We start from the raw sequence: 25,888 nt of genomic DNA on the forward strand, positions 1-25,888 counted from the left end.
AGCATGTGTTTCAGAGCCAGCCCCACTCTTGGAGCTCCTCAGACTCCACAGTTTTAAGACAGCATTGTGCAGAGAAGTCATTCCCAGCACCAGCTACTGAGGACAGACAGGACATTTCCCATATTAGCATTATGAGAGTGATTAGAGCCACCTAATTATTGCTGTGCAGAGACAAAAATCTCAGCTTGCAGATGTCAAGTTAGTTGAGCTTTTGAGTCCATCATGTCCTGTGGCTTAAATTATTCCTGTTTTATAATTTTTCAGATCTATATTATGATTTTATGTCCAATTAATTCTGTGGGAGGATAGCAGTTCTCAAATGAACATGGAGTAAATACAGTCAATAACAAATGGGCTGTTATGAAAGTTCAAGTCATTATTGCCTTGTTAATATTTTCCAGTAGCCCATATTTAGGGCTTGTGTACATGTGATTTATGACACATTAAACACATAGTAAATGGCTTCTGTTTTTTGCAAAGATGACATTGTATCACTTTCCAAGAAAACTAAATTATGATACAAAAGGGACCAAAGATGTTTTGATGACCCATGAATACTCCCTCAGAGCAACAGATTTGCATATAGTTTAGCTAAGAGGTGTATTTAACCTAAGTATTTATAATTAACTCTTAACTTGTCATACATAAAGAAAAGCCTTACTTTAATTTCAATGTTTTTGTTGCAATGTAATTCCAAGGAACACCAATTAGCTATCAAATGCTGACAACTTGCACTTATCACTGATTAGGGCTAGATATGAACTATAAACCTAGCACATTACTATAGCGCAACAGCTCATTACCAGCATAGCTTTCCAAGCTAATCTTTTCTACTAATTTTTATTTAGGGACCTTCTGGCTAGCTCATCTGAAAATTATATGCTAATGATCTGAGAAGAATTGAGAGCTTTAAACTGTAACAGAGGAGAAAAAATAATTCTGTTTGATCTCTTATGTTATGATAGATGCCATTTAATCTATTAGCACAGCAGTATATACCATCCCATTTCAGACCTAGCAAACATAAAAGGAAACATAAAAGAACGAGAGCTTTACACATCTCTAGACTTTCTCCACCATGTAAAAGATCATCACATATGACAACAGAGAATGTTTAGGAGCGCAATCATTGAGGCAGCAGTCAAAACACTATTTCCATTAGGTGTCCTTGTATGGTAAATGTTGAGTCACGGCCTGAACCTCAGGTATTGCAAAATTCCATGAAATGTGATATGGGCAGCATATCATCTAAAATACCAGCATAGGACATAAACTCAGTCCCTTTTTACTGTAATAATAATAAATAATTGTAAATAACAAACAATAATTGAAATAAAATAAAATTTAAAATAATGCTATTAGTTAGCTTCTGGCAGAACAGAACTCTACTTCCAAATTGTGAAATTTTAGAAGGGAACTGATCTGAAGCTTCAGTTATTGATATAAATAACATACAGAGAAGAACACAGAATTCATTAGATTACGGAATTATATTTTAATATGAAAAACTTTGATTTTTATATTTCTGGGAGATGCGTTAAGGCAAAAGAAAATTACACTGGTAATACTTATGAAGCACACAGTTATTCATTTTATATCTGTATGGTTGGGAACATAAAACTATGATGAAGGTTTTTATGTTCTGAACATAGAGCAGGCTTCAGTACAGAAAATAACATAAAATAAAATAAAAATAAAAATTATAATATAACTGTTGTGTGCTTAGAAGAGATATATAATTGCCCGTCAGAATGATTCTCACATATCCACACCGTTACTGTTAGATTGATTACCTTACTGTAATATCAAACAGCTTGAAACATTCTTCATTCTTAGCATGAAAAAGATGTACGGTTTTGTTGTTCTCTTCAGTTACCTGTTGTTCTCTGGTCTTTCATATTCTTAGGAAGATGAAAAAATCCATTTCAGTTTTTTACAGTATGCTTAACAAGTGTTTGATACCAACCAAGAGGCCAAGGAAGTTCTGCCATGGTGCTGCAGAAGCATCATGTCCCTAACTGGATATATTGTGACCCTACTGGGAACACAAGTGACAGCCCTGGTAGCTTATAGAGGAGGGAGATCAAAAGCATCATGTTCAGAGTCACAGCAACAACAGTCTTTCCACAGACAGCACCCTCACTGCTATGGGGTTTGCTGTGCTGAGTTAGAGGACCTGACATAGCACCTACAAACAGCCACAGAGGACTGGTTGTGTAACCTACTTGAAGTTTATGTCTGGTGCACACAGAAATAATCTCAGGTGGAAGAACTCATAAAGGACTGCAACCAAATTAAGACCATCAAATGCCACTACACAACATTTAAACATCTAAAGTAGCAACAGTCAGCCAACAAGAAAAAACAAAAGCTAGTTAAACTGGTAACTGATCATTTTATATTCTGTATGATAAACAATCCTAAGGGCTACCAAAGAACATCCTCATTTTGTATGTAAAACACTCTCCACAGTAAACAACCTCTACTCTTGGCTGAAAAAACATGGCAGGGTTTCACACATCTCACTGGAGCAAAAAACACCATAGCCTGCCAACTGGCTCTCTTTCACAGACATGCATTTTCAGAGTCAAATCCTGTTCAGCTTTGGTACTCCACAGACCCTCTTTCACCTGAGTGAAAAATACACACTACAGGAATATACTGTTTGTGCATGCATATATATATGTGTGTATATAATAATTACATGCAGAACTGTGGCACAGTTGCCCTCAATTCCCTATGGCACAAGAACAACCATCTTCCACTGCTCCAGAAATATCCATACATGAGAGTGAGCAGTACTCAGGAGATGCACGTTGGTGTGGTCTGAGTGAGTGCAAAAAGCTCCCAGCACAGTGTCTTTCTGCAGAAGCACAGTTATTTCTGTAACATCATACCTTAGAAAACACATTTTTTCCTATGCTGTATACACCAGCTAGGTAACAGACCTGGATGCTGCATCTAATTCCTCTTGTGCAGGTGTATAACTTCAAAGCACATCACAAAGAGCTCATAAAAATCCTTGTTTGCAACAGAGAGAAAATGTGGTCTAGGAACAGAAAAGATTTTTCTACTGTGTTTATAGCTGGAGGCAGACATGAAAACTGTGTTCTGTCCTCAAAAGACTATACCAGGGAGCTTCATGTCCCAGGTAGAGAGATGATGAGGTGCTTTTAGTAGCTTCAGCTGTGGTTGCCCTTGTTTGCTCTCCATGTGTCTCTGAATTGAATGGTGCAGGAGCCTACTGCAGCCTGAGCTGCCCTCAGCACAAGGATGTGGGAGCTGTGAGAGATCCCTGTCCTCTGGTACTGCTGCTTTAGGCAGGCAGGACACCTGGGAGTGCTGCAAGCTGTCAGAGATGTGTGTGGTGCAGGCAGTGAGACAGTCTCAATCAGTGAGAGCATCTGCTATTGCAGAAAGTCGAATACATCATGCTTCCTCTCCTGAGCCCCAGAATCCCTTTGTATTTACCACAGCTCCCAGTCTGTCCCTTTGTTTTGACTACAGAGACTGAAGTCTGTATCTCTATAGGTCTCAGGTTGTAACAGCATCCAGAACAGCCACTGACATGGTCCTACTTGTCCAGCTCTCTGATCTGCAGAGCCAGAAACTGAAGGGAGGCAGGAAGGCTGATATTTTTTGCCAGTACTGGAGTACATTTTATCATTGATTTGCAAAATGAGAAAAGCTCTTTTTCTGCCCAAGAGAACAAACTAAGGAATAGGGAGAGAAAACATTCAGTATCTCAAGTCTCCCCAGAAATAATCCATGATTATAAATATAGCAGGTAGAAGTTTTGCTGACAGTGTACAAAATTGGATGAGACAAAATACATCTCAACTAGTCAAACCTGCTGTCTGAAATTCATTCTAGCAAATCTCATCACATATTGCTGGAAAACATGTTGCTTGATAGCCCGTACAAAACAAACAAACAATTAAAAATTAAAATAACAAGTTTGATTCTGCAGCAGGAGAGGGAACTCATTTTAATGTTTCAGAAGTTAGTTCTAACCAGGCTGCTTAACTCTGAAAAGTCAATGCATATTTTACAAAACTCACTTCACATCTGTTCACTGTGTACAGGCCCAGAGGCAACCACCATCCAGAAAACTTTGATCATCCAGCAGAAGCTGGTTGGCATCTGAAGGGCAGTGAGGGGATTGTCTTCAATGCTTTCCTCTAAATTTGTTACAAAAATAAGAACCTTGTTATAAGTTTGTATGGAAGAAAAAATCTTGTGGGTGCAACGCTGCTCCAGTGCTGCTGAAGCAATCTGACAAACCGGCTGATGTACTCAGCATTTGCTACCCTGTTATTCTCCTCAAAGCTTCTAAGGCCTGCCACTCCACTGAGGGGGTTCATTTAAGCTTCATAACACAGAAGAGTCAGAGAAAAGAAACAGTCTGAAGAAACATCGTTTAACTATTTGTCTGGAGAATGCAAGAGACATTATTGTTTATTTTGTAAGTTAAGGTCGCAAATACCATTTATAAGTATTTATGACTTTGAAGAGGAAAATCACAGAGTCCTGCTTGTGCCACTTCAGTGGCAAAAAACCCAGTTTATGTGGTAAGTTCCCGTATAACCTGTTTGAGCTCCAAATTCATTATCGCAGCCTCATTTGCAACATGTCATCAGATGACTACATTTCCAGTCTTTGCATTCACTGATTCACACTGTGGGACTCATTCCTTGCAATCCCAATCAATCTTATTACTAGGCAAAACTTATCTACACACTAACTCTCTCAAAAAGTAAGCTATTAGTCATCAAATACTGAACATGAACCACAGTATACAATATCCCCTAGCAAGGATTTGAGGATTATCTCATCTAATTACATATAAGCATGTTTTCTAATCTCCGGGTTTAAGTCAAAGCCCCATAGAAAGACTTCCATTGACTTACACTGTTGTGGATCAAGTGCTGTGAGAACTTGACTAAGAGTGTCAAAGAGAAAGAGACCTTAATAAAAGTATAACTAAATGAATGAGGAAGAAAAACAGTTGATTGAGTTAAATCATCTAGTACAGAAATGATCTAGGTATCTCATGTCACTGGGGCACAAGTCCTGAGAAAGAAATAGCTGAAAATTTCTAAATGTCAGGCACATGTAACAGCCAACTGCTAGATTTCAGACATCCTTGAAATATTTACAGGGCAATTGTCACTTCCTCTCTCAGAAATCTTTTCCTTGCAGGTTCTTAAGCTTTATTTCTGTTACAGTTTCTTCCAGGTAAGCAGCTCTCATCCCAGGCTTTTCATAATCTTTCTTGTTTCTCCTTTAAATTCTCTCTGGCCTCTTTGTAGAGGTGAGATGCCCAAATCTGAACAACACATTGTAGGGGCTTTCACTATACACAGAAAAGATACTATCTTTGGCTGTCTGCGGAAGATGTCTTTGCTTTCTTGCCAGAAGTCACACCAGTTTTGTGTAGGGAAAGGATCAGTAGGGAAATGAAAGTTAATTTCACAGATCATATTCGTATGTAACTGTTCATGGAAGCGGATATAACAAAAAAAATGTGAACTAGGACTAATTAAAATAACTACTACATGCTTTTTGATGATTTGCTACACTGCAAAAGATCTAGTTATTCCAAGAATATGGCTATTTTAAAATTGTTCAATTACACATGAAATGAATTAGCACCACATTGCCATGGAAGAAAATGTATTAGTGTTCAATTGAGCCTGTACCAGTCATGGATCAGGTGGGAATAAACTGCTGGGTACCTTAGTGAAACAATATCAAGGTTCAAAATTGCATTTTAATGAATTAAGTATAGATTCATTTGTATGTGAAATCATCACAACTGCCTATTTGGGTTCTAATCAAGTTATATTTCAGCAATAACTGCATGCTACTGGATTGCTTGTTCATTACCACTCAGGGCTGTGCTGGCCCTGGACCAACACGGTGTCCTTCACTGATACGGCTATCTGCTGCTGATAGGAATGGCTATTTAAACACAATTAGTAAATGCCATTAAGTTTTGCTATAAACCATAAGCACTTCCCTTCCCATTTCATTTTGCAGTCCATCATTATTTGCTTATTACAGTGTCTTTAAAGAAGTAATTCACTGAGTGGCAGAAAGAGAATTACAAGAGCTAACTCACAAGGCCTGATTCTTCCCACATGAACACTTGCGCAGAATGGAGCCTTGTCAACTGAGGTCTGCTGTGAAAGCTACACACTCACTTGCATCCTACACACACACACACATACAGACACTTCAATAATTATTACATTGCCAGTCTGACAGAACTGAGTTGAAAATACAAAGCTGGGGAATGGCATGTTGTGACTTTGTGCTCCACTGAAGCTTTCCTCGAGAATTTTGTCTACTCTCTCTCATTAACCTGTTGATGAACCACAGTACTGTAACACATGCAGATGAAGCTCAAATCTACACTATCAGTACAAACTGTCCTATAATAAAGTACATTGCTGATGAACACTGCAACACCAATTGCTAGAGCATGCAAAATCCTTTACCCTCCTGCTCCAGAGCTGTAGATTAAATTAATAAAATGTGAAAAGTTCTCCTACATTCACAGACTGCACATCTCTGATTCCATCTATTTTATACAGGGCCCTGGAATAAAGGAGAAAATTGACAGATATTCAGCCTAGTAAAACTGTCAACTACAGAAAACCCCCAAAGGTGAAAATAATTGCCAGATGCTCCAAATCCTCATTATATCTGTGCTGACAGTGCTTCGGTGCACATCTATTACTAGCAACTGCATTGCTCTTGCAAGTTGCCAGGGTGCTCTGGCTAGTGTCAAAGAGCATGCACCGAAGGCCAGGTCCTCAGCTGGTGCAACATGGCAATGCTCCAGTGGCTTCAGTGCCTGTTAGCCAAGGCTCTGGCCCATATGATCTGGCTGCCAACATCACAGAAAACTTCTTTTGTTTCTGAGCAGCTCACGGTTTTGATAGCTAATTAGGAACTATTTCACATTAAACAAAATCTCAATTGACAGCTCTCCTACAAGTGGATCACTCAAGGGTACTTCTTAGGCTTATTCCTCTTTTTGAATGGGCTCATTTCATTTTCTCCTTTGCTTCTGAGTTCTTCTCTGAGAATTGGTGCCTTCTCTATGCCTTATCTCCCAATGTCTCTTGGAGTTCTTCCATCCATTTTGGACTACTTCCCAGTCCTGGGGTTCTGTTTCAGTTGTCACTCATGTCCTTATTTTCCCTTTTCATTCCTCCATTTATCTGCTTTCACATTTTTTGAATTAAAGCAGCAAAAATGTTCTTCACCTACTTCTGATATATCAACTACTACATTAACACAGAAAGATTGCAGATTCCAAATATCGCACTTTTTTTTTTTTTTCTGAGGCTTTCTGTGACCTTTGCACCATGATCTTATTGGGAAAAGCAAAAGCAAGCAATAAAAAATAGTAATGCCGCAGTAGAAAGCTTAAGTAACTGAAATCACTCAAATAAAAACATAAGTAATTTATGGTCTAGACTCTTGTGAAGTAACCAATAAATAGATTTTCCATTGAGCATATAGTTCAATTTTGTCATTAACTTCTTGCAGCCAGTAAGCAGACTCAGTAGTATGAATCCCATAAAAGTAAGACCTAGTAGAAGCTTGTAACTGAGGTTAAAACCTCTAGTACAAATACTAATAATTGACTAGGAGTCCTTCTGGAAATAAGAACTCCAACAGGTAGCAACACTGGCTATTAAATATCATTTCACTTACACAGAATACCTTTCCATATATTGTTATGGCCAATCCTTTCATCAGCAGCTGCTCAGTGTGCTCTGCAGGGAACTTCTTCAAGAACTGGATTAGTAGGAGCATGTACTGGCAAGGGTAATCCCAGAGACAAGCTCATGGTGCTACTATATGCTTAGAAGCAGGCATACTGGAAGCACTGCCAGAATCTTCCACTGCTGTACGCTGCACTGTCTGATTGTCATGTCCCATCATTTTTTATTTATTTGTGTGCTGCAATTCCACTGATGCCAGTGAAATCATTCCTGATTCACAAAGGGATGAAAAAGAGCATAAGAAAGTTATCACTACTGGATGTGTTTTCTTGCTGTAACAAACTCTCCTCTTCAGTCATTTTTTGCACATCAGTTTAACACTTGGTCTATTTTTACATCTTCACTTTTCCCCACTTGACATCCATGAAAGAAACCCTACTTCACACTTTTTTTAGTATAACAGAGGAAGTAATGGCAAAGATGCAAGTAAGGTTTCAAAAGCACAGCATACATGCTATTGATCAGTTAAATCCAGGTGTTGCAATCAGTTTCCTTTAAAAATATTTTGAAGTGATCTTTAGCTTTTCTTATCTCTTCCTGAAAAGTTTTCACTGACATTTTGTCTGAGAAAAATATTTTAGTTCATGTTATACATGTAAAGGCAAGATGCGCAAACAAAAGATATCCCAGTTTTTTTCCCATGCAGTTCTTTAGAAAGATGAAAAAACAGCAGTTAGGTAGATATACACATTCAACCAATAAGGTAATTGGTAATAAGGTAATAAATCTGACTTACTGGCTTGAGATTCATTGAAACTTCAATTTTGTTTTTATCCCAATAATCAACTAACAGTTTAAAGAAAATACCTGACATAAAGCATATTCTTTAAGCTCATTTTCTATACAAAAATACTGTTATCCAGCACTTCCCCTTTCTCCTCTCCTCTTAAAAGAAGTGGTAGTAGTCTATTACTCCCCCTTTGGGCATAAAAAAGCCAGACTTCCCATGCCATTAAAACCATCTGTGCAGGCCCTTAACTCTAAAAACCTCCAGAGTCTTAACATTTAAAATGTCAATTGTGTTTTTTGTTGAGTTTGAAGGTCCTTTTCAAAGTTCTGATTGATTTTTTTTCTCTCTCTCTGTTATAAATGGGGATGAATAAATAAATACATAAGTAGATGGTTAATGCACATAAGAAAGAAGAAAAAAAAAAAACTTAGCCCACTGTTTAAGGACCAGATTATATTTTAAAACATGGTGGTTCTGCCTCTTGTGTATCAATCACTTAATATCTTTCATTCTTTATAGATAGGACGGGGGAACAAAAAAACGAAGTACACCAATACCAGCATGTTGGATATGCAAGGACCTGAAAACATCTGAGACAAGAGCAGAAGTACAGACTAAAAATTCATGCTTCCAACTCACTCCTATTTACCTTACAAAGAAGACTTCGTCTCTTGATAAGCATGAGCATCCTCAAAATACAGGATGCCTCCAGAAACACAAACACACTGGGAATGCACATTAATAGGAAAGCCTAATAGGTAAAACAAGCAACAATTTTTGAAAAAGGAATTCATACAGCCCTGCACTTTTCTAAACAGTTCTTTCTTTCTTTCTCATAGCCATTAAAATGTATAAAAATGATTATTTCCAAAACAGCATTACCATGAATTATCACCACTCCTGTTGCCTAGCAACTGGAGTAATTTTTGAATAGTGAGCTATATAAACCAGTATTTGGAGTTTGTGCAAATGTGTATTCATTTGAGGGCTTAAAACATATTCTTCTTAGAAATCAGAGGCAAAAAACCCAGCTCTAACATCAGGCAGAAACATTTTTAAGAATACAAAATGGCATCAGTATTTACTACAGCTCAGCAAAATCTCCTTTAGCAGACATGCTCAGGGCCGAGTTCCTTGCTCTTCTTTGGGGCTGCAAGTATCTTCATAAAAACTGGAAAGTTATTTCAAATTCCTGGGAAGGAAATAATTTTTATCCAGTCTTCTGACTGGCTTGCTTATAACTCAAGAGCAATGGAAACTGGTGACATGAAACGGTGATGTATTTAAGTCAAATAAATATTTTTATAAGACATGGCTTGAGCTGGTAGAACTCGCTAGTTCATACTGTGACAAAATGATGTGCTTTGGAAGGTTTGAAATTGGTCTGGATGTTATTAGCAACAAATAGATAGCCCACTGATATATTAGAGATGGCTTCTAAGTACATGAATGAAAGATACAATCTTCCAAAAACCATGGCATAGCCACTTATTAGCTGCAAGTGGTTGCCTCTTACAGGGATTCTTGCAAATGCCTTAGATGTAAGTGGAATTTAACTTGATTGCAGGACAAGACCTCAACCTGCATTACTTGATGTTTCAGAATTTCTGTGTTACTTTCTTTCAGCTTTAATGACATGTTAGAGTCCATCTGTATCACAGCTCCCAGATATTTTCCCAAGGGAGAAAGGTTCCAACTTTGTGGCTCTCCCTGTTCCCTAGCCTTGAAACAAACAGGAAAAAGAAAAAGAAGTGCAAAACATACAGTAGATCAGCATCTGTTTTCCAGAGAGACTACAGACAAAGAGGCAAATTAATCCCTACTATGAACACACTGCCCACTGAAGGCAATGTAGCAGCATCTGCTTATACCAACAATAAATCCAAACAAGCTTTTCCCTACAACTGCTACCTGTGGAGAAAGGCCAGATACAACAAAGAACAGAGTTTAAGACAAAGCAACTTGGGAAACCACATTTCTGCAGAAAGAAAAAACCTATCTACATTTTCAGATGTTGTTTTAGGGCTCCCAGGAAGCCATATGCTGCCTACTGACAGGCTGCCACAAAATTCTTAATGGCTCTTTAATAGCTCGGATAGAGAAAAGATGCTCCATTTTGTCTCCTGCTCTGTGGAAATTAGCTGAGACCACACACACAGTGCATTCACATAAGGAAACACTTCCTTGTTTTCCTTCAGTACCACTCAGTGTTCATCAACAGAGTTTTAATTTTATCCTTAACGATGAAAGAGAATGCTCCGACAGGAAGGGAAATGATCTTAACTAGATAGACGAGCTGTTGCTGTAAACAAGGGGGGCTACTGAGCCAGCCTATAGGATTCAGCTTCTACAATGCAGCACACAGACCCCTCCTTCCTTACCACTCTGCCTGCACTGACAAATAGTTGAGCAATAGTGCTTGCTCTCAGTACCACTGCTCTTCTTATAGGAGCAGACAGAAGAGAAGGTTCTGGGCTGAAGAGAGCTTTTGCCTTCTTTCAGCAGTACAGAGAAGCTTTGAGCAGGTCTGCTGGCACTCCTAGCTGTAGAAACTCTGAAGTGCAGCAGCTGGGAATTGCTACAGAAGGAGATTGCTAGAGCAGCAAGATGTTTGGTAACGCTTTTCTCACAGTTGGGCATGCAAGGAAAGACAGCTGTTGTGCTTGGTAGCAATTCCTTGTATGTTTAATTCTAGCATAGGGAGCATTGTTAACATCATTTTTCTATTATTTCTACAGTTTGTCTTCCATCCATAAAACCTACCAAGAAGGATAGATTTTTGATAAGCATAGACTGAATTGTAGAGTTCAAGCTATTTCACACTACAACCAGATGAATGAGCCACAACACACTTTATGATGGTTTATATGCACAAATTTGGTTGACCCTTAACTGAATTTCAGCCTGACTAAATTCCAGAAGCAGGAATATTTCTGAACATCATGTTTTATGACCGAACTGCCAAATACCTTTGGAAAATAAATGTTAAAATTACAAGCAAACTCATTTCATCTTTATTTTCCAAAATGCAGACAAAACCAAAGAAGTAAAACTAGCTAATATCTTACAGTTCTGAATTAATTTGAGAAATAACCACATTTACAGCCTTCAAAATGGCTAAAAGGGTAAATTTAAGGACAAAATATACTCTGTGAATGACTTTCTTAGTTCAATCTCCATGTCATCCTACTGTTCCCAATTCCAGAATACATATCTTCCATGAGTGGTGACATTTAATGGCAGTTTGATTACAAGAGGCTACTGCAAGCCATCCCTATAAGGCTGGCTGTTACTCTCTTGGATTTAGGCTAGAGAAGAACAATAATTCACGCAATATCAGAGACCTCTCTGAAAGAAAAGCTCTGTGACTGCCTGGATTGAGTAATGTAGTCCAAACTTGCTTTCAGTCCTATACACATGACAAATGGTTCAAGACAACAATAAAGAGAAATGAGTAAAAAATTTATCTACCAAGTGAGTATTTCTTCTGATTTCCCAGAAGATACCTGCAATGACAAAGGCCACTTGTCTACTGTGACATATAGGGCCTAATTCTTTTTTATCAAGTGAAAGGCTGATAGATTCAAGCCACATACAAATAAAGTGTAAAGTATCTTTGCATCACAGTAATAATCCCATAGCAAAGATGCACGTTTATTGTGACAGATACTTTTGAAAAATTAAAATCTTCATAATGAGCAGTAAAATAATGTCCCCTATAATTATTTCTCTCCTTCATGGAAGCAAATTTTGCCTCCATGGAGCTAATACAAAACTGTATCTCAGATGCTTTGAAACATTAAAATGCTTTTGAACAATCCTATAAAACAAAATTCTCATATGTAGAACTCTGATCCTTGAGATCTTTAAGGCAACACTAACATGAAGTACAGCGTAGTTACCAGACACAAGGTTAGATCAGGGTTCACTGAACCTTCAGAACGTTTTGTCAACTGCCTCAAGAGGATTGTGCTGACCCCAGGAGTCTCTCTGCTTACCACAAGTTTGCCTCAGGGGCAGACAAGCAACTTCTTGCAAACATTCACTCATTAAGTACACAGAATATCACTTACTTGTAGGGGATGTGTTTGCTTCCATTGACGAGGGCAAGGATGACGTTGCCCAGTGCTGACAATGAGAGACAGAGGCCAGAGCTTCCCTCCCGGTTTTTGCTGAGCACTTTCACACAACTCCCCAGGTCAATAAGGTGCAAGCGGCTGCGACCTCCAGACACTGCCATAAACAAAGGAAGAGGATGGTTAGCATGTGCCTCCAACAGCAGTTTCCCAGGAAAGCAAAAGACTCGCCATGACTCACAAAGAGGAGACAACCCAGAAACTCCTCCTAATTCATGGTAGTAGTAACAAACTATAGGGATCCTGTTAGTTCACTTTCAGACTGTATTGCTGTCCACTGTTGACTCGTTCAAAAATTGCTGAGGTTTTCACTACTTACCTACTCCTTCAAGTTTAACTCTGGGGCAGGCAGTCACCACCGTGCTTTTTTTTTTATTCTCTAATATAGTTCTATTAGCCTACACCTGAGCTGGCTCTCTTTCCATCTCTGTGATTACTGTACTGATAGGAAAACTACAGGTTGGGAATTGCTGCTTAGTGAACAGTGGCTTTGTGGTAGCTCCAGCTTTTCCCTTATCTATCACAACTCTAGTACAGGAAGTTCAGAAGAACCATGAGGCCTGCAGGATACTCACCTTTCCTTTAAGCCTATTTACTCTTCCATTCTCATTTGAGCTAAGACAAGGTTTGCAGTGTTACGCACAGTGTAGTGTTTAAAAGTTGTTCTCATATAAGAGTAGTTCCTCTAAAACTGAGCAGATCCCGGTTTTCCCTCTTGTTTCCTCTGTATCAATACCACTACATTTAAAATGAGGGGATGTTACATTTGAAACACCAAGTTTAACAGAGATTTGCTCTCACAAGAAACCTATGGTTATTTTATGAACTCAGGGATAGGTACTATGTAGACTATGCAGAAGTGTTTCCAATTCCCTGTTTTCTCAAGACAATGTTATAGATTTTTTTCTTAGTTCTTTTTTCCTTCATCTAATCTATGACCAGTTTTCCCTATTCTCAAGAGTTAGTTTAGAAGAAACCTATAGGAAAATACTTAAACGTTAAGAGCACTGTTTGAGGATCTGAATATAAACAGAAACAGAAATATTTTTACATCTGTATGCAAACAAACTCACAGCCATTTCAACACAGCACCTTAACTTATGTACCTTACCTCCAAATAAATATATACATTAGAACTGGGGGAGATCTGTCACCAAGAAAATACAACATTGTGAGCAACTACATGCTCCATGATGGAGACCTTAGAAAACAAGTTTCTAGATACATTTCTTTGCACTGGAAATCCCTTAACAATCACAAATATGTTTTTATTGACAAAAAAGGTGATACATCATATTATTTTTCAGACTTGCTCCTGAAGGGATATGCAACTTAGCTGTAACTTCAAACATGTCAATCTACATTCAAAAAATAAGGAGAGAGTGAGATTTTGTTTTGCAAATACTGTACAACACAAAGCTCACTGCTCTATACAAATTAAAATTAAAAATTCAGAGCCTTTCTGTGGAATGTGTTATGCAGCATTCTATAATTTGCGCTCAGTTGTAGGTGACAGCTAATTATGATGAAAAAACAGAAGTAGACTTTTATGAAAAGAAATATGAATAAGGAGAGGGAAGTAGAAAGAAAAACATAAGAATAAGAGAAGAAAATGAAGAGCAGAAAAGTAATGATAAAAAGAGCAAAGAAAATAAAGAAGAGAGGAAAAAAAAAGAATAAGGAAGAAGGAAGAAAGAAGGCGTTTTTTTTCTGTGGAGGTGGTTTATGCTATAGAATTTGAGAATTATATTCCAGCGGTGTAGCCAGCATCTGTCAACAGCTGACAAAATAAAGTACTTCTTTCAGGCTTTGTTAGTTTTTCTGCTGCATCAGGTATTTGGCAATAGAGGACTTCCATACATCAGACTGCAATATTGGTAAAGTCACACTGAGTATCATGAAAAAGAAGTAAAGACTAAGTATCTGATTATAACAAATGCTAGTGGCCAGACATTCAAAATGCTGTCCCTAAATCACACTACCATCTATTAAATATGTCTGCGGACATTTCACCACCATGCTTTCTGAGGTTCTCATGGGGAAGTAGCCCTAATCATGCACCAAATGCCTGAGTTCACTGAAGGAAGTCAGGTTTCCCTGCCACACAGGCAGCTGCACCTTCACTGCTTCTGAATCTTTGCCTCCCCTTTAGGTGTCCTTAGACACAGGAAACCCAAAGTCCTTTAAGACCTTCAGAAGGCTGATGTTAGTTTTTGTGAGAAACCCCTAGTGATTTTACTTAGAAAAACAATTAGTTGCTACTGAAAATGACAGGAGATGACTTCAGTGAATTATATTAAATAAATATTTCCATTACTAGGATTACGAGCCATTGAGGAAACGAAACAAAACAAAAGCAATCGCTGGCTTTTAAACTTCAGTTTCTCTGCACTCACAGTCCTATTGCACAGGCTGAGGAAACCCAGAACAAGAGAAAGGACAGGATCTTTTGCTCCTATTTAGTTTACAAGTCAAAATAAGACCTGTGTTTAGGATGGACAGTCCAGTTGCTTTATCTGAAAATGAAGTTATTTGTTAGGCAAGTTCTCCACTAACGTGCCTGGCACTATAGAGAGAAGTGGAACATCCTAGCACTTATTTTCGTCTGTGGCCACAGGGACTCTACAGTGCTGAAACTGAAAAACAATGGTCAGTTCTGCCACAGTCCCATTTCTTTCAACAGTGCTAAGTCTGCTTCATGACATTCCTGGTAATGAATCCAACCATGAGGTAAGTACAGTACTTACTCATTAATCTGGCTGTCATTTTTTTGCCAAAACCACGCATCAACCAGCTTTTTCATCTCATCCTTTCAGAGCTGTGTTTCTTTTTCTTTTCTTTTTCCTAGCTCTTTTTAATCCTGTTACTGGAATCTCTATATCTCCACTGTCTGCATGCTGTTTTCTGAGAAGTACTTCATTACAGCAGGAGACACTGCTAATCACTAGGTGCCATTTATGAGCAGCTGGAATTCCCCTTCATTCAATTATCAGCCAGATCTGACCCTGCCTGGCTTGAGAGGCCACTCAGATATGGAAACCTGAAGACAGGAGTTGGTATGGCCAAAAGATGAAAAAGTAACTGCAGACAGTGGGCAAAGCATGTTATAATATAATCTCAAAGGGTCGTGTCTTCTTCTTTTATTGTTTTCTTAATGAGTCATTATGGCCACAGGAAAATATTTTTTTCCCATTTTATTAATTGCATTTGGAAACAGTAGCAAAGGACTGTATGTACGTGTACTTGCCAGTAGTAAAAAGCAGGGAGTATTAAATAACTGTAATAATAATTCCCTTAAAATCAGCCATCTTTATTTGTATGCACCAGTCCATTTGAGCATTCACAGTTTTCCTTTCCACCGCAGGGTGGTTAATTAATAAACATTTAGTTAATTGAGTTTTCTGCCTGCCAATTCTACTGGGGTTATTACTTAAACACATGCAAACTGTATTTCCACTTAAAGCAACTTTCTGGTTTTCTCTCTCACATTGTAAGTACAGTAAATGTAAATTTTCTGCATTCAAACATTAGACATTAATGCTCCAGTGTTGCTTGCCTGTTACAAATAATTGTGTGCAATCTACTCCTTAATACATATAACCAATGCAGAGACAGGAGCTGAAATATGTGTATCTGAAGAACTGCTTAGGCCCATCAATTCAAAAAGCAAAGGTGTCTTTCAAACAAATACTACTTCTCTGTTTTATATATACATACATGTGTGTAAATATATAAAGAAGATTATATTAGTAAAATTTAACAAAATAACAGAAGAGTTTGGCTTTTAGATGGGGATGCTCCTTATAATTCTTTTATCACTGGAATTACAGGGGAAAAAAACCAAACACTTGTATATATCTCCAGCTATTAACAATTAGGGAGACTTGAAAAAGAAGGTAAATATAATAACAAATATAATAACAAATATAAATGGTGCGAGTCAGATGAAACCTTTGAAAATTATGGCAACACGTAGGTAGACATGGCAGATAACATTTTCCTCATTTACAAATGGGAAACAGAAATACTCAAGTCAGAAATTCTTTATCTTTGGCAAAGAGAGGGAGAAAACCCTCAGGCTGGAGCCTTCACAAACAGTTGATTTATAGTAACTAAAATGTTGTGCATCTACAGGAAAAGCTGCAGTTCACTTATTGCCAAAATCAGCTCCCACACACTTCTATATATTGAGGTGATGGACTGGAATGGCCAATACGAGGGTGGCAGGGAATCCCCATGGCTACAATATTTTAATCAGTGATCTCAATCCTGGAGCTATCAGTAAAGATAATGCTAAAAGCTAATCCGAAAAACACTTTTGCACGTAAACAAAGTGCTGAGAACTAACTTTTAATATCTCCATAAAGACAGCTCAACTGACAACTGATGGCAGTGATCCCTAGCAGCCTTTCATAACCTTTGCTGGATCTTCACCACGTGGGCAAGCAGTCTGCTGGACCCACCCCATTGTGGACCACTGCTAATCCTTACCACTAGAAAACACTGCTTAAAAGCCTACTCGAGGCCCATCTGTAGGCAAGTCTGGAGGAAAGAGAAGGGAGTGAGGGAGCAGCTTACTTCCGCCTTTGCCACTCTTCTCCATGCGGTACTGGTAGATGTGCAGCGTGAAGAGCATGTGGGAGTTGCGGTGATCCTCCTCGTCGCAGTCCCGCTGGCTGCCACGCCGTGAAGCGATAGCAGCATCCAGGAAGAAGGCAGCCTTCTCTGCTGTAGGGGCACGGAGCTCGCTCTGGTTCTGGAGCTAAGGGTTAACATAGGGAAGAAATTACCCAGGGGCTCCCATAGGAGTCAGTGCTATCAGATATCCACCGCAGTCAACTCATGCTGTAGAAAAGCCACCTTCTGATGGGATTAGAAAAGTGGAAGCAGCCTGTTGAATGAGACCCTCCCAACACTGGCAGGAAACTGTCCCATGGGCTAGATAGATACATACATTTGTTCCTTCACTTTCCCCAGAATTTTAAGCCATTTATTAAAAGTTTATTATTTTTCCTATATTCTTTTTCCTGCACTGACAACCAATGTGTCCTCCTGACAGTTAAAACAAAAATAAACTGTTGTGGATGAGACATCAAACCCAACAGTTGGTGAAGACTGGCAGGGGAAGGCCTGCATGTTACCCATCAGAAGGTGCTAGAAGGGAGCAGTCTGCAGCTAAAACTGTGAGACAACAGGATCAAACCTGTGCTCAGCCCCACAGCACGTGAAGAGAGACACAGAATAGAAGCCACTCTCATGTTCCTTCACAACACACACCCATGTACCTGCACACAAGATGGGGCAATCCATTAACCAGAGCAAGACAAGTAGCGTGCATACATTCCCACTTGCTGGACCTCAATCACTGCCACCAGTCTGCTCTTATCTCTTCAAAGCGATAGACAGCGTAGGAGGACAGATATAATTAACCCACCATGTTGTTAAGGAATGCATGCGTGTTTCATATCAACTAAGATTTGCTTGCCTGTGGAAGGCACATGTAACAGTGCAAACTGATGGCATCGGTTTTAACAGTATGCAGAATTGGCCCTCAGCCTGTAGTATAGACTTGTTTTGTCTGGCATAAATACAGTGACGAATTCCCATACTCAGGGTTTTTTACCACCTACTGGCTAGTGCAGCTAAAAGTTCTCCCTAAGGAAGACAGTGCTCCTGTCTCCCTTCGTGATCATTAATCAGCCTGAAGCAGGATAATGCCAAGACTTTGCACAGGATGAAGTAACACAGCTGCAGGCTGAGGGGCAAGAAGGAGTTAACACAGCAAGCAGAAGGTAGGCCATTCTGTGGACGGATCTCACTTATGTAAGCAACAAGAGAATGTGCATACTTGGAAAGGCCCAATGACAAACAGTATGACATATGGTGATTATTCATTTGCTATACACACTGCTGATTATGTATATTTATATGGCTATAACATCTTCCTTTCACTAGAGCATTTTGAAAATTCAGGTGTAGGACAAGACTACAGAACATCACTGTGTCTTACAGGCACACACAGTGAGAGGTTCTGGTCCTATTTTAATGCAGTATTTTACATTGCAGAGAAACACAAACCTCTCATGAAGCTACCTTTTCTCCATTATCTAAAATAATTAACTTAGCCTATGGCTCCTCTCTATATAGGTATGCAAAAATAGGCTACCGATATAAGTGGAATACCTATTATTATTAATGTTATTGTGCTTAAATACCTTTGTGAAGAATTTAGCTGTAAAGAAAGATAATGCAGTTATGAAACATATTAGTATTCTATGCTAATTCAGACCAAAATTAGTCATCTGTCACCCCAATGGGAAATGTGAAGAACCTGAGTCTTCCTTTGTATACTCTCTGTACTGCACCCATTACTGCATACCAGGGAGTGAGATCCCTTGAGACAAAGTAAGTATTTCATAACACACTAAAACCAGGAATCAAGCAAGAATGAGAATTCTGATTGTTATTTAAAATGACAAAAAAGTTTCCTGTCCTTGAGTAAAATGGGAAGTTTTGCTGTGGCTTCACCACAAAGAGAGAAAACACAAACTTTATTACTTGCTGTTTAAAATCTTATAATCTATGAATTTGGGGATGTGAATCATGACTGCAGCTGGAAACAGGGTGCAGACAGAATCTGTTTTCTTACTCCCTTCATTTTCCCATACTTGGAGAGAACTGCTTTGCCGTTTCTAGATGGAAGCAGCCATTATAGTTAGGGCAAAAAAATAATGTACTCATGTTCCATCCTGTTGTTTTGCCCTCTGTCCATCTGGTCATACAAAAATCAGATTCACTCCATCACAGAGAACAAGTTGAAAGCACAGGCCTTTTTTGTCTCACAAATCAAAATTAAACATAAAGGGCCTACTGAGCCTCTCTTGTGGTTACCCAGGAAATACAAAAGCCAGTTACTCATTCCTGATAAACCTCCAAACCTGAGAAGAGTTGGAGTTATTCTTGGCTTGCCCAACTCAGGCATTTGTCTTGGCAGCAATTAATAAGTAGCGATTAATGCTTCCTACAACATTGCTAATGCAAGCGCTATAAATAATGTTTATAAAGAGATAAACAGCCATATTAATGGCCTCCAGCTATTTGTGCAGTACTGTAAATATTTTATCTTGTTTTACAAAAGAAGGATCACACTTTTTCTTTTCTTTTTTCTTTCTTTTTTTTTTTTTCCTTAAGAACGAGGTGAATTTTTGTTTGCACTAAATGCTTTCACATTTTATTGCAAACACAAGCCCCTGCTCAACATCAGTTATACCAGAGGTACAAATATTTAGGCCATGAGAGCAGATGGCCATGCAGCTGCAGGTCATAAAGTTCTTGCATGCTTTAAAGTAAACACTTTCAGCTCTATAAACTCTACATTCTGGGTAGTTCTTGAATTTAGACCATCTCGATAGATGAAAATAAAAATCATAATGCTTGTTTTCATGTAAATTGAAGACTGGATTCACCTGCATGCCACAGATAGGGTCCTCACAAAGGTAGACACCCGGGGACTGGCCATCCTGCAGGCTTCCTGTAGCCACTTCAGATAACAGGTCTCTAAGATTTTCTTCTTTCCCCCACACTTCCACTGCAGAAATCCGGACTGAGAAGCGTGCTCCTGTCTTCTCTTTGCGTTCATTAATCAACTTGAAGAGCCAGGAGATGGCACAAGGGATTATGCCGAGGTTTTGCATGGAATCATCCTTGCCGATCATGGTGTATGACTTCCCTGTCAGGAATGGGGAGTCAGAGAAAGTCTTTCATAGCCTTCTGCAAAGTGATCTTATCATACACAGCCTCATGATAACAACTTCTTCACTACAAAAAGGACATTCAGAAAAGGGAGATAGACAGACAGACAATTTATGGAAAATGGAGAACATTTCAAACTGACAGATGAAATCTTGAGTTGCTTTCAACAAACTGTTATCACACATGTTCCTCTGACATGCCCCATGTCCTAAATGGGGTACTGCAGGTCCCTACCACTCAGCACAGCAGCTACTACCGTGGCGGAATGGTGATGTAAATGAGCAGAGCAGGAATGCCATGGTTTCTAAAATGCCCTGCTTGCAATACTCTTAAGTGCGGTGTACCCTGAATGCCATTTTAGACTCATAAAATCCTTAGACTTGGAAGGGACTTTTAGAGGCAATCTAGTCAAACTCCCCTGCAACAAACAGGGACATCCACAGCTAGATCAGGTTTCCTAGGGCCTGATCCAGCCTCACCTTAAGCCTCCAGGAATGGGGCATTAACCACATCAATATGCAACATGTTCCAATCTACTACAGAATACAACATTATCCCTTATACACTGTGTCTGGGATTGATATAACCTTGGTCTAAGCATCACAAAGATGTAACTTTATACAGAAGAAGAAAAACAAAATAAAAAATACAGACACATATGTTCATTTGGTGCAGAAGTGGGTGCACAACAAGAAATATTATATCTGGGTGTAAAGTTTCTGCTGTTTCATTATTGTTTAACTCTGCAAGTGTAGCTCTGGCTTCTCTGCTGTAAAAGTTTGTTGACTGAGAACTGTCTACATATTGGTATATATAGACAAGTTCAAAACCTGTCCTAAATTTCTAAGACAAATAATAAGAATATATATAATTTGGGGTAAGTACTTGTGTTTTGTTTTTTTTTTTGTTTTGGTTTGGTTTTTTGCTTTGTTTTGTTTCATACATTAAATCTAAGTGGAAAAAGACCAGTGAAAATGATATTTTATGTATACATCTGTGGCAACATCTGGGCGTGTTCATGGTTGGTGGACTGGTGAGGACAACAAAACAACTGCAGAGACTCAACTCAAGCTCCACCAGAGCCCTAGACTGGACACATAGCACTTGGGAAACACTATCGCCCAGTGGGCCTTATTTTCCATCTCACCTGCCAGACTAGACTTTGGGAAGTCAAAAACATTAAACATCCAATTGCTCATTCTACTGTTACTTTTGCTTGGTCCGGAGGCATTCTGGGGTTAGCTGGATAAGTGGTCTCGATTCCAGGCACACTTGTAAAAGTATAGGACCCTACTGGATCATTAATTAAGAAGATAATAGAATACTAAAAATTACTATAGCGATAAGGGGACTGAATGAAGCAACAACTCAAGACAATCTCTGCTTCAAAGAGCATGTTGCCCAACATTTATGCCAAACTGAGAGATGTGTAAATGAAAGGCAAAGATGTGGTGTAAGGTTATGCATGCAATGTATCAGCAAAGCAAAGCAAAGTGAAGGTTTGTTTTCCCTAAAGTATTAACAGTCTTGGGTTACAAATATTCACTTTGCTGTTCAGGTAGAGACGTTTAACAATACCAACCAAGTTTGGCATGACCAAAGCAGAACACGCAGCCATCCGCACCATTGACCACTGACTGGATCACCTCAGCCACAGTCCCAGCACATACTTCAGCCTGTCATAGGCACAAAAAAAAAAAAAAAAAAAAAAAAAAAAGAGAGAGAGAGAGAGAGAGAAAGAAAACTGTGAGTAATAAGAAGGAAATTCAATAGAGCGTTTTCAGTATAAATGGCAGTAAAGTTTGTCAGTGCTCCAGATACCATGCCTAAGTATCAAAAGATCTAATCCTGCTCATTTCATTTATGTGGTCAATGCTCTGATGGTAGTGACATTATTTGTGTAAGTACATGAAACAGGACTTTGCTCTGTCAAGGAAGTTTCATTAACATCCTTTCTGGGGTTAAACAAAAAGCACATCCTGTAAGGAGATGGAGGAATGCAATTGGTTTGTCAGAACTGCCTATTAAAGGGCTGTTTATTTATATTTATTTTTTAATTAAAAGGCACATACTGAGAAATTTTAATAGGCTCTGTTACTTTCCCAATTATGGACTGAATTCATTTTTACTGGCAGGTAGGTAAGCAATGTAAGGGGAGAAAAACAGCCTCTGGTATAAGCTGGGTTTTTCTCTACATTTTATGAGTCTTTGTTGCCTATAGCAGGAGTAGACTCCATCCTGAAGACTACAGCAGTATTTTAAGAAGTAGAACACAAATATGCTCTGGGCATACTTAGATTTAAGGTTCAGACACTCTGTAAAGTCTTCAGTGTTTCTGCAGTAACTGGCTATCAATACAGGGTTGAACAGAATCAGAAATAACAGTTTAGGGTTTTCCAGAAAGCATTCTATTTTTAAACAGTAAATCACTTAAATTCTCTCACTAGACATCCATTATCTCCTAGGTATTTCTGGTCCTTATAATAGTAAAAGTTATGACAGGAAGGGCACTGTTCACAGACTAACAAGTATCAACTTACTCCTGTCCATAATCTGAACTTTTTTTTACTGCCCTAAGACAGGGCAGCCTCAAAGAAGCACCCTGTGTGTGATGGTACATTACATCCCCAAACTGTGTCCAGGCAGTAGTCTGGGAAGGTGCTGGCTGCCTGGAACAGAACTTGGTCAGGGATGGAACTACTGATCTGATCATACTCTGGTTCTTCTGCTGGCCCTGTGTCCTAGTTTGAGTATTTCACAGGTACAGAAGCAGCATTGCAGTACTGTTTTCTAATTATACTCTGAAATGTTACTTTATTCTTTTACGGTATTCCTTGTGACATTTGGGTAACACGGTTCATCAAATCAAAGTCTAATAAAAAATGAGAAATCAATATACACATGATTAGAGATTTGTGGACTAAAATCCCAATCCTCCTACTGTAAACTGTTCAAATAATCCTTGACTTCATAATGAACAGAGTACTGCATTAAAGAACCACAGTTCTGATCAGATTGCTGTATACAACAAATAATCAATTTTAAATATGTAAGTTATTGATATTCAGGATTTGCATTCTAGGCAACAATTAGCATGCTTATTGCACATGTGATTTTAGGAGCAATTGCTTACAGTAAGGAATAAAAAAGCCAGCAATTATTTAGATATAATCTAATAAATTTATTTCATCATTAATGATATTGACAAAACTCAACTCTAGCTAAATCCAATGAAAGTACAGCTATCGCAGCTGAAATCAGTTTGGCACTGATGGATACTACTGTTTAGATAACTATTCTGATCATATTTTGCCTACCTGTGATGCATCCTGTGGGAAAACTGCATCAAAAGCAAACATTTTGGGTGGAACCTGGTTGCCCCTTTTCTGGAAAGCATTCTGACCTCCACAGGTGACTGGGTCATAGAGCATGATTTGCTTCTTACGGGGGTCAACTTTTAGGAAAGAGCTGGACTCAGATGTGTCTCTGGCAAGCGTGGAAGAAATGCGCACCATGACTTTGACCTGTCAGCAAACACAAGAATATGACGTCATTTGATGAGCTATATTCTGATGTGTTGAATGAACTTACTCATAACACTGAACCAAATCTTACTAGCTATGCTGTAGCCCCATGGAAGTCAGTGTAAAACACAAGAATGATTACGCACAGAATTTGGTCTAAAATGGACCTAAAATTTGGTCATAAAAGCCAGAACTTGTCTCTATCTAAATCAACAAGCAGCTTGTACATATAGAATTTATGAGGAATCTCATAGTGTTTTAGTGTCCATGTTACTCAAGAACAATGAAGAGATATTACATAACTTTGTCATACTCTCAATATAAATTGAAAAGTAACTGTACTCTAGTGAGCCAATTAAGAAGGCTGTGAGGTAATCTAGACTGCTAAGCCATTGGAATTGCTGTGGTTTCTATGGAGCAGTTAGATCAATAAAACAAGCATATAAAAGCCATATTTGTAATTTATACCTTTCAAATTTCATCCAAACGCAAAAAGATGAACTGCTCAGTTTTAAGTGTCATTATCAAAGAGCTGTGAAAAGAGTCCTGTTTTAATGGGAAGACTTTGAAATCATTGTCAAGAAAGTGAATTGTAATATGCAATAAAAAATTTGTTAAAACACGTTAGCTCACAAATCATTAAATAAGTACATAATAAGATATTTCTAAGACAGAAATAATTCTTCATGGATTTAATGAGATTATACTGCATTCTTAGCCCAGATAGCAAGCAATTTAGATGTAAATAATATGGATGATTATTAGTCTGGCTTTATTTCTCCCCATAAATTCTCTACCTGCAGACAAATCAGTTCCTGAACTTTACAAAGCAATCATCACCCCTCTGCCAGACCTTGCCCTCTATTCACACCTGCATTCATTTTGTCCTATAGCAGACTGTCACATCAAGCCCTTCCTACTTCCAGAAAATCTTATAAACTCAACCCAAGCAAAGCTAATTTCTATGGATGACAAAGGCCACCAGCACCCCTATACAACTCATAAGTGTTGGACCTGATCCTTTCTTGCCTCCAACTGCATGGGCATTTTATTTTAACCTCAGTTACTAGCCTTATACTAGAATAGCATTGCGAGCTTTTGTCCTGATTAAGCCTCTTCACACAAAATCAGAGTAATACCTGTCACATACAACTGAAGTAATACTGCAAATCCTCCTAACTTCCAGCAGCTATAGCAATAGAAGCTCAGGTACCATGTTTGCCTTTCTCTGGAGTAAAAGGCCAACTTAACTAAAATCCTAAAAACTTACTAGCATCAGATAAACTGAATGAACCCCTATAAAAAAAGGGAACTCATCACAGAAGACCCAGGAGATAGAGTCTAACAGCATAAACTAACCAGTTGGCTCTTCAACTCTGGCAAACACAGACATTTCTGAAGAAAAACATGCTGTTAGCATGAACTTTTCTATTTCCTGTGCAATTCGGATTTTTGTTTTCAGATCTGTTTTTTTCCTGTGTGTTATGGCAGAGGAGCACTACAATGACTATCTGTGGGTATCCTGATAACTGGGCTACTTGTTCTGAAGCTACTAAATCAACTAAGCAACAGCATTAGAAACAATGGGAAAAGATAGCCTCCTGCTCTGCCATTTCATAGTCTTTTGTGCAATTTATGACTGAGGGTAGTGGGGTGGGCTGTTTGGAGTCCATGCAGGCTCCTGCAATCCCTGCCATAGGGAAAGCAGTGCAAGTATAAAAGAACATAATTCAGGCAGGTATGGGAATAGCACAGGAACCTAATGGACTTTAAAAGACTTCAATTAAAGGAACAGGCAGGCTGAAGATCACAGTGCTGCCCTGGGGAAGTACAGTATGGTTAATTTGAAGCTAACTGAACAGTGAAGTTTAAGAACTATAATACTTTATGCTTGCAATTTATATTTAAATAAACCGTAAATTGAACAACTTCTTAAGAAGAAAG

At 38.6% G+C, this 25,888-nt stretch overlaps 1 protein-coding gene across 3 annotated transcripts in view; it reads right to left on the reverse strand.

The window, feature by feature from the left end:
- The window catches only part of KIF26B (kinesin family member 26B), a 253,708-nt gene that overhangs the window by 36,352 nt on the left and 191,468 nt on the right, over nt 1-25,888 (reverse strand). For all 3 annotated transcript variants that reach the window (XM_015857747.3, XM_085543309.1, XM_085543308.1), the window contains 5 exons: nt 23,738-23,944; nt 22,003-22,096; nt 20,135-20,397; nt 17,247-17,430; nt 12,606-12,765 (listed from right to left, as the gene is read on the reverse strand). In XM_015857747.3, the coding sequence (XP_015713233.2) occupies nt 12,606-12,765; nt 17,247-17,430; nt 20,135-20,397; nt 22,003-22,096; nt 23,738-23,944 (908 nt within the window). The remainder of the gene's footprint in view (nt 1-12,605; nt 12,766-17,246; nt 17,431-20,134; nt 20,398-22,002; nt 22,097-23,737; nt 23,945-25,888) is intronic.

This window comes from Coturnix japonica, chromosome 3, assembly GCF_054131305.1.
Source record: "Coturnix japonica strain WE chromosome 3, WE-NBRP24, whole genome shotgun sequence".
NCBI classification, from domain to species: domain Eukaryota; kingdom Metazoa; phylum Chordata; class Aves; order Galliformes; family Phasianidae; genus Coturnix; species Coturnix japonica.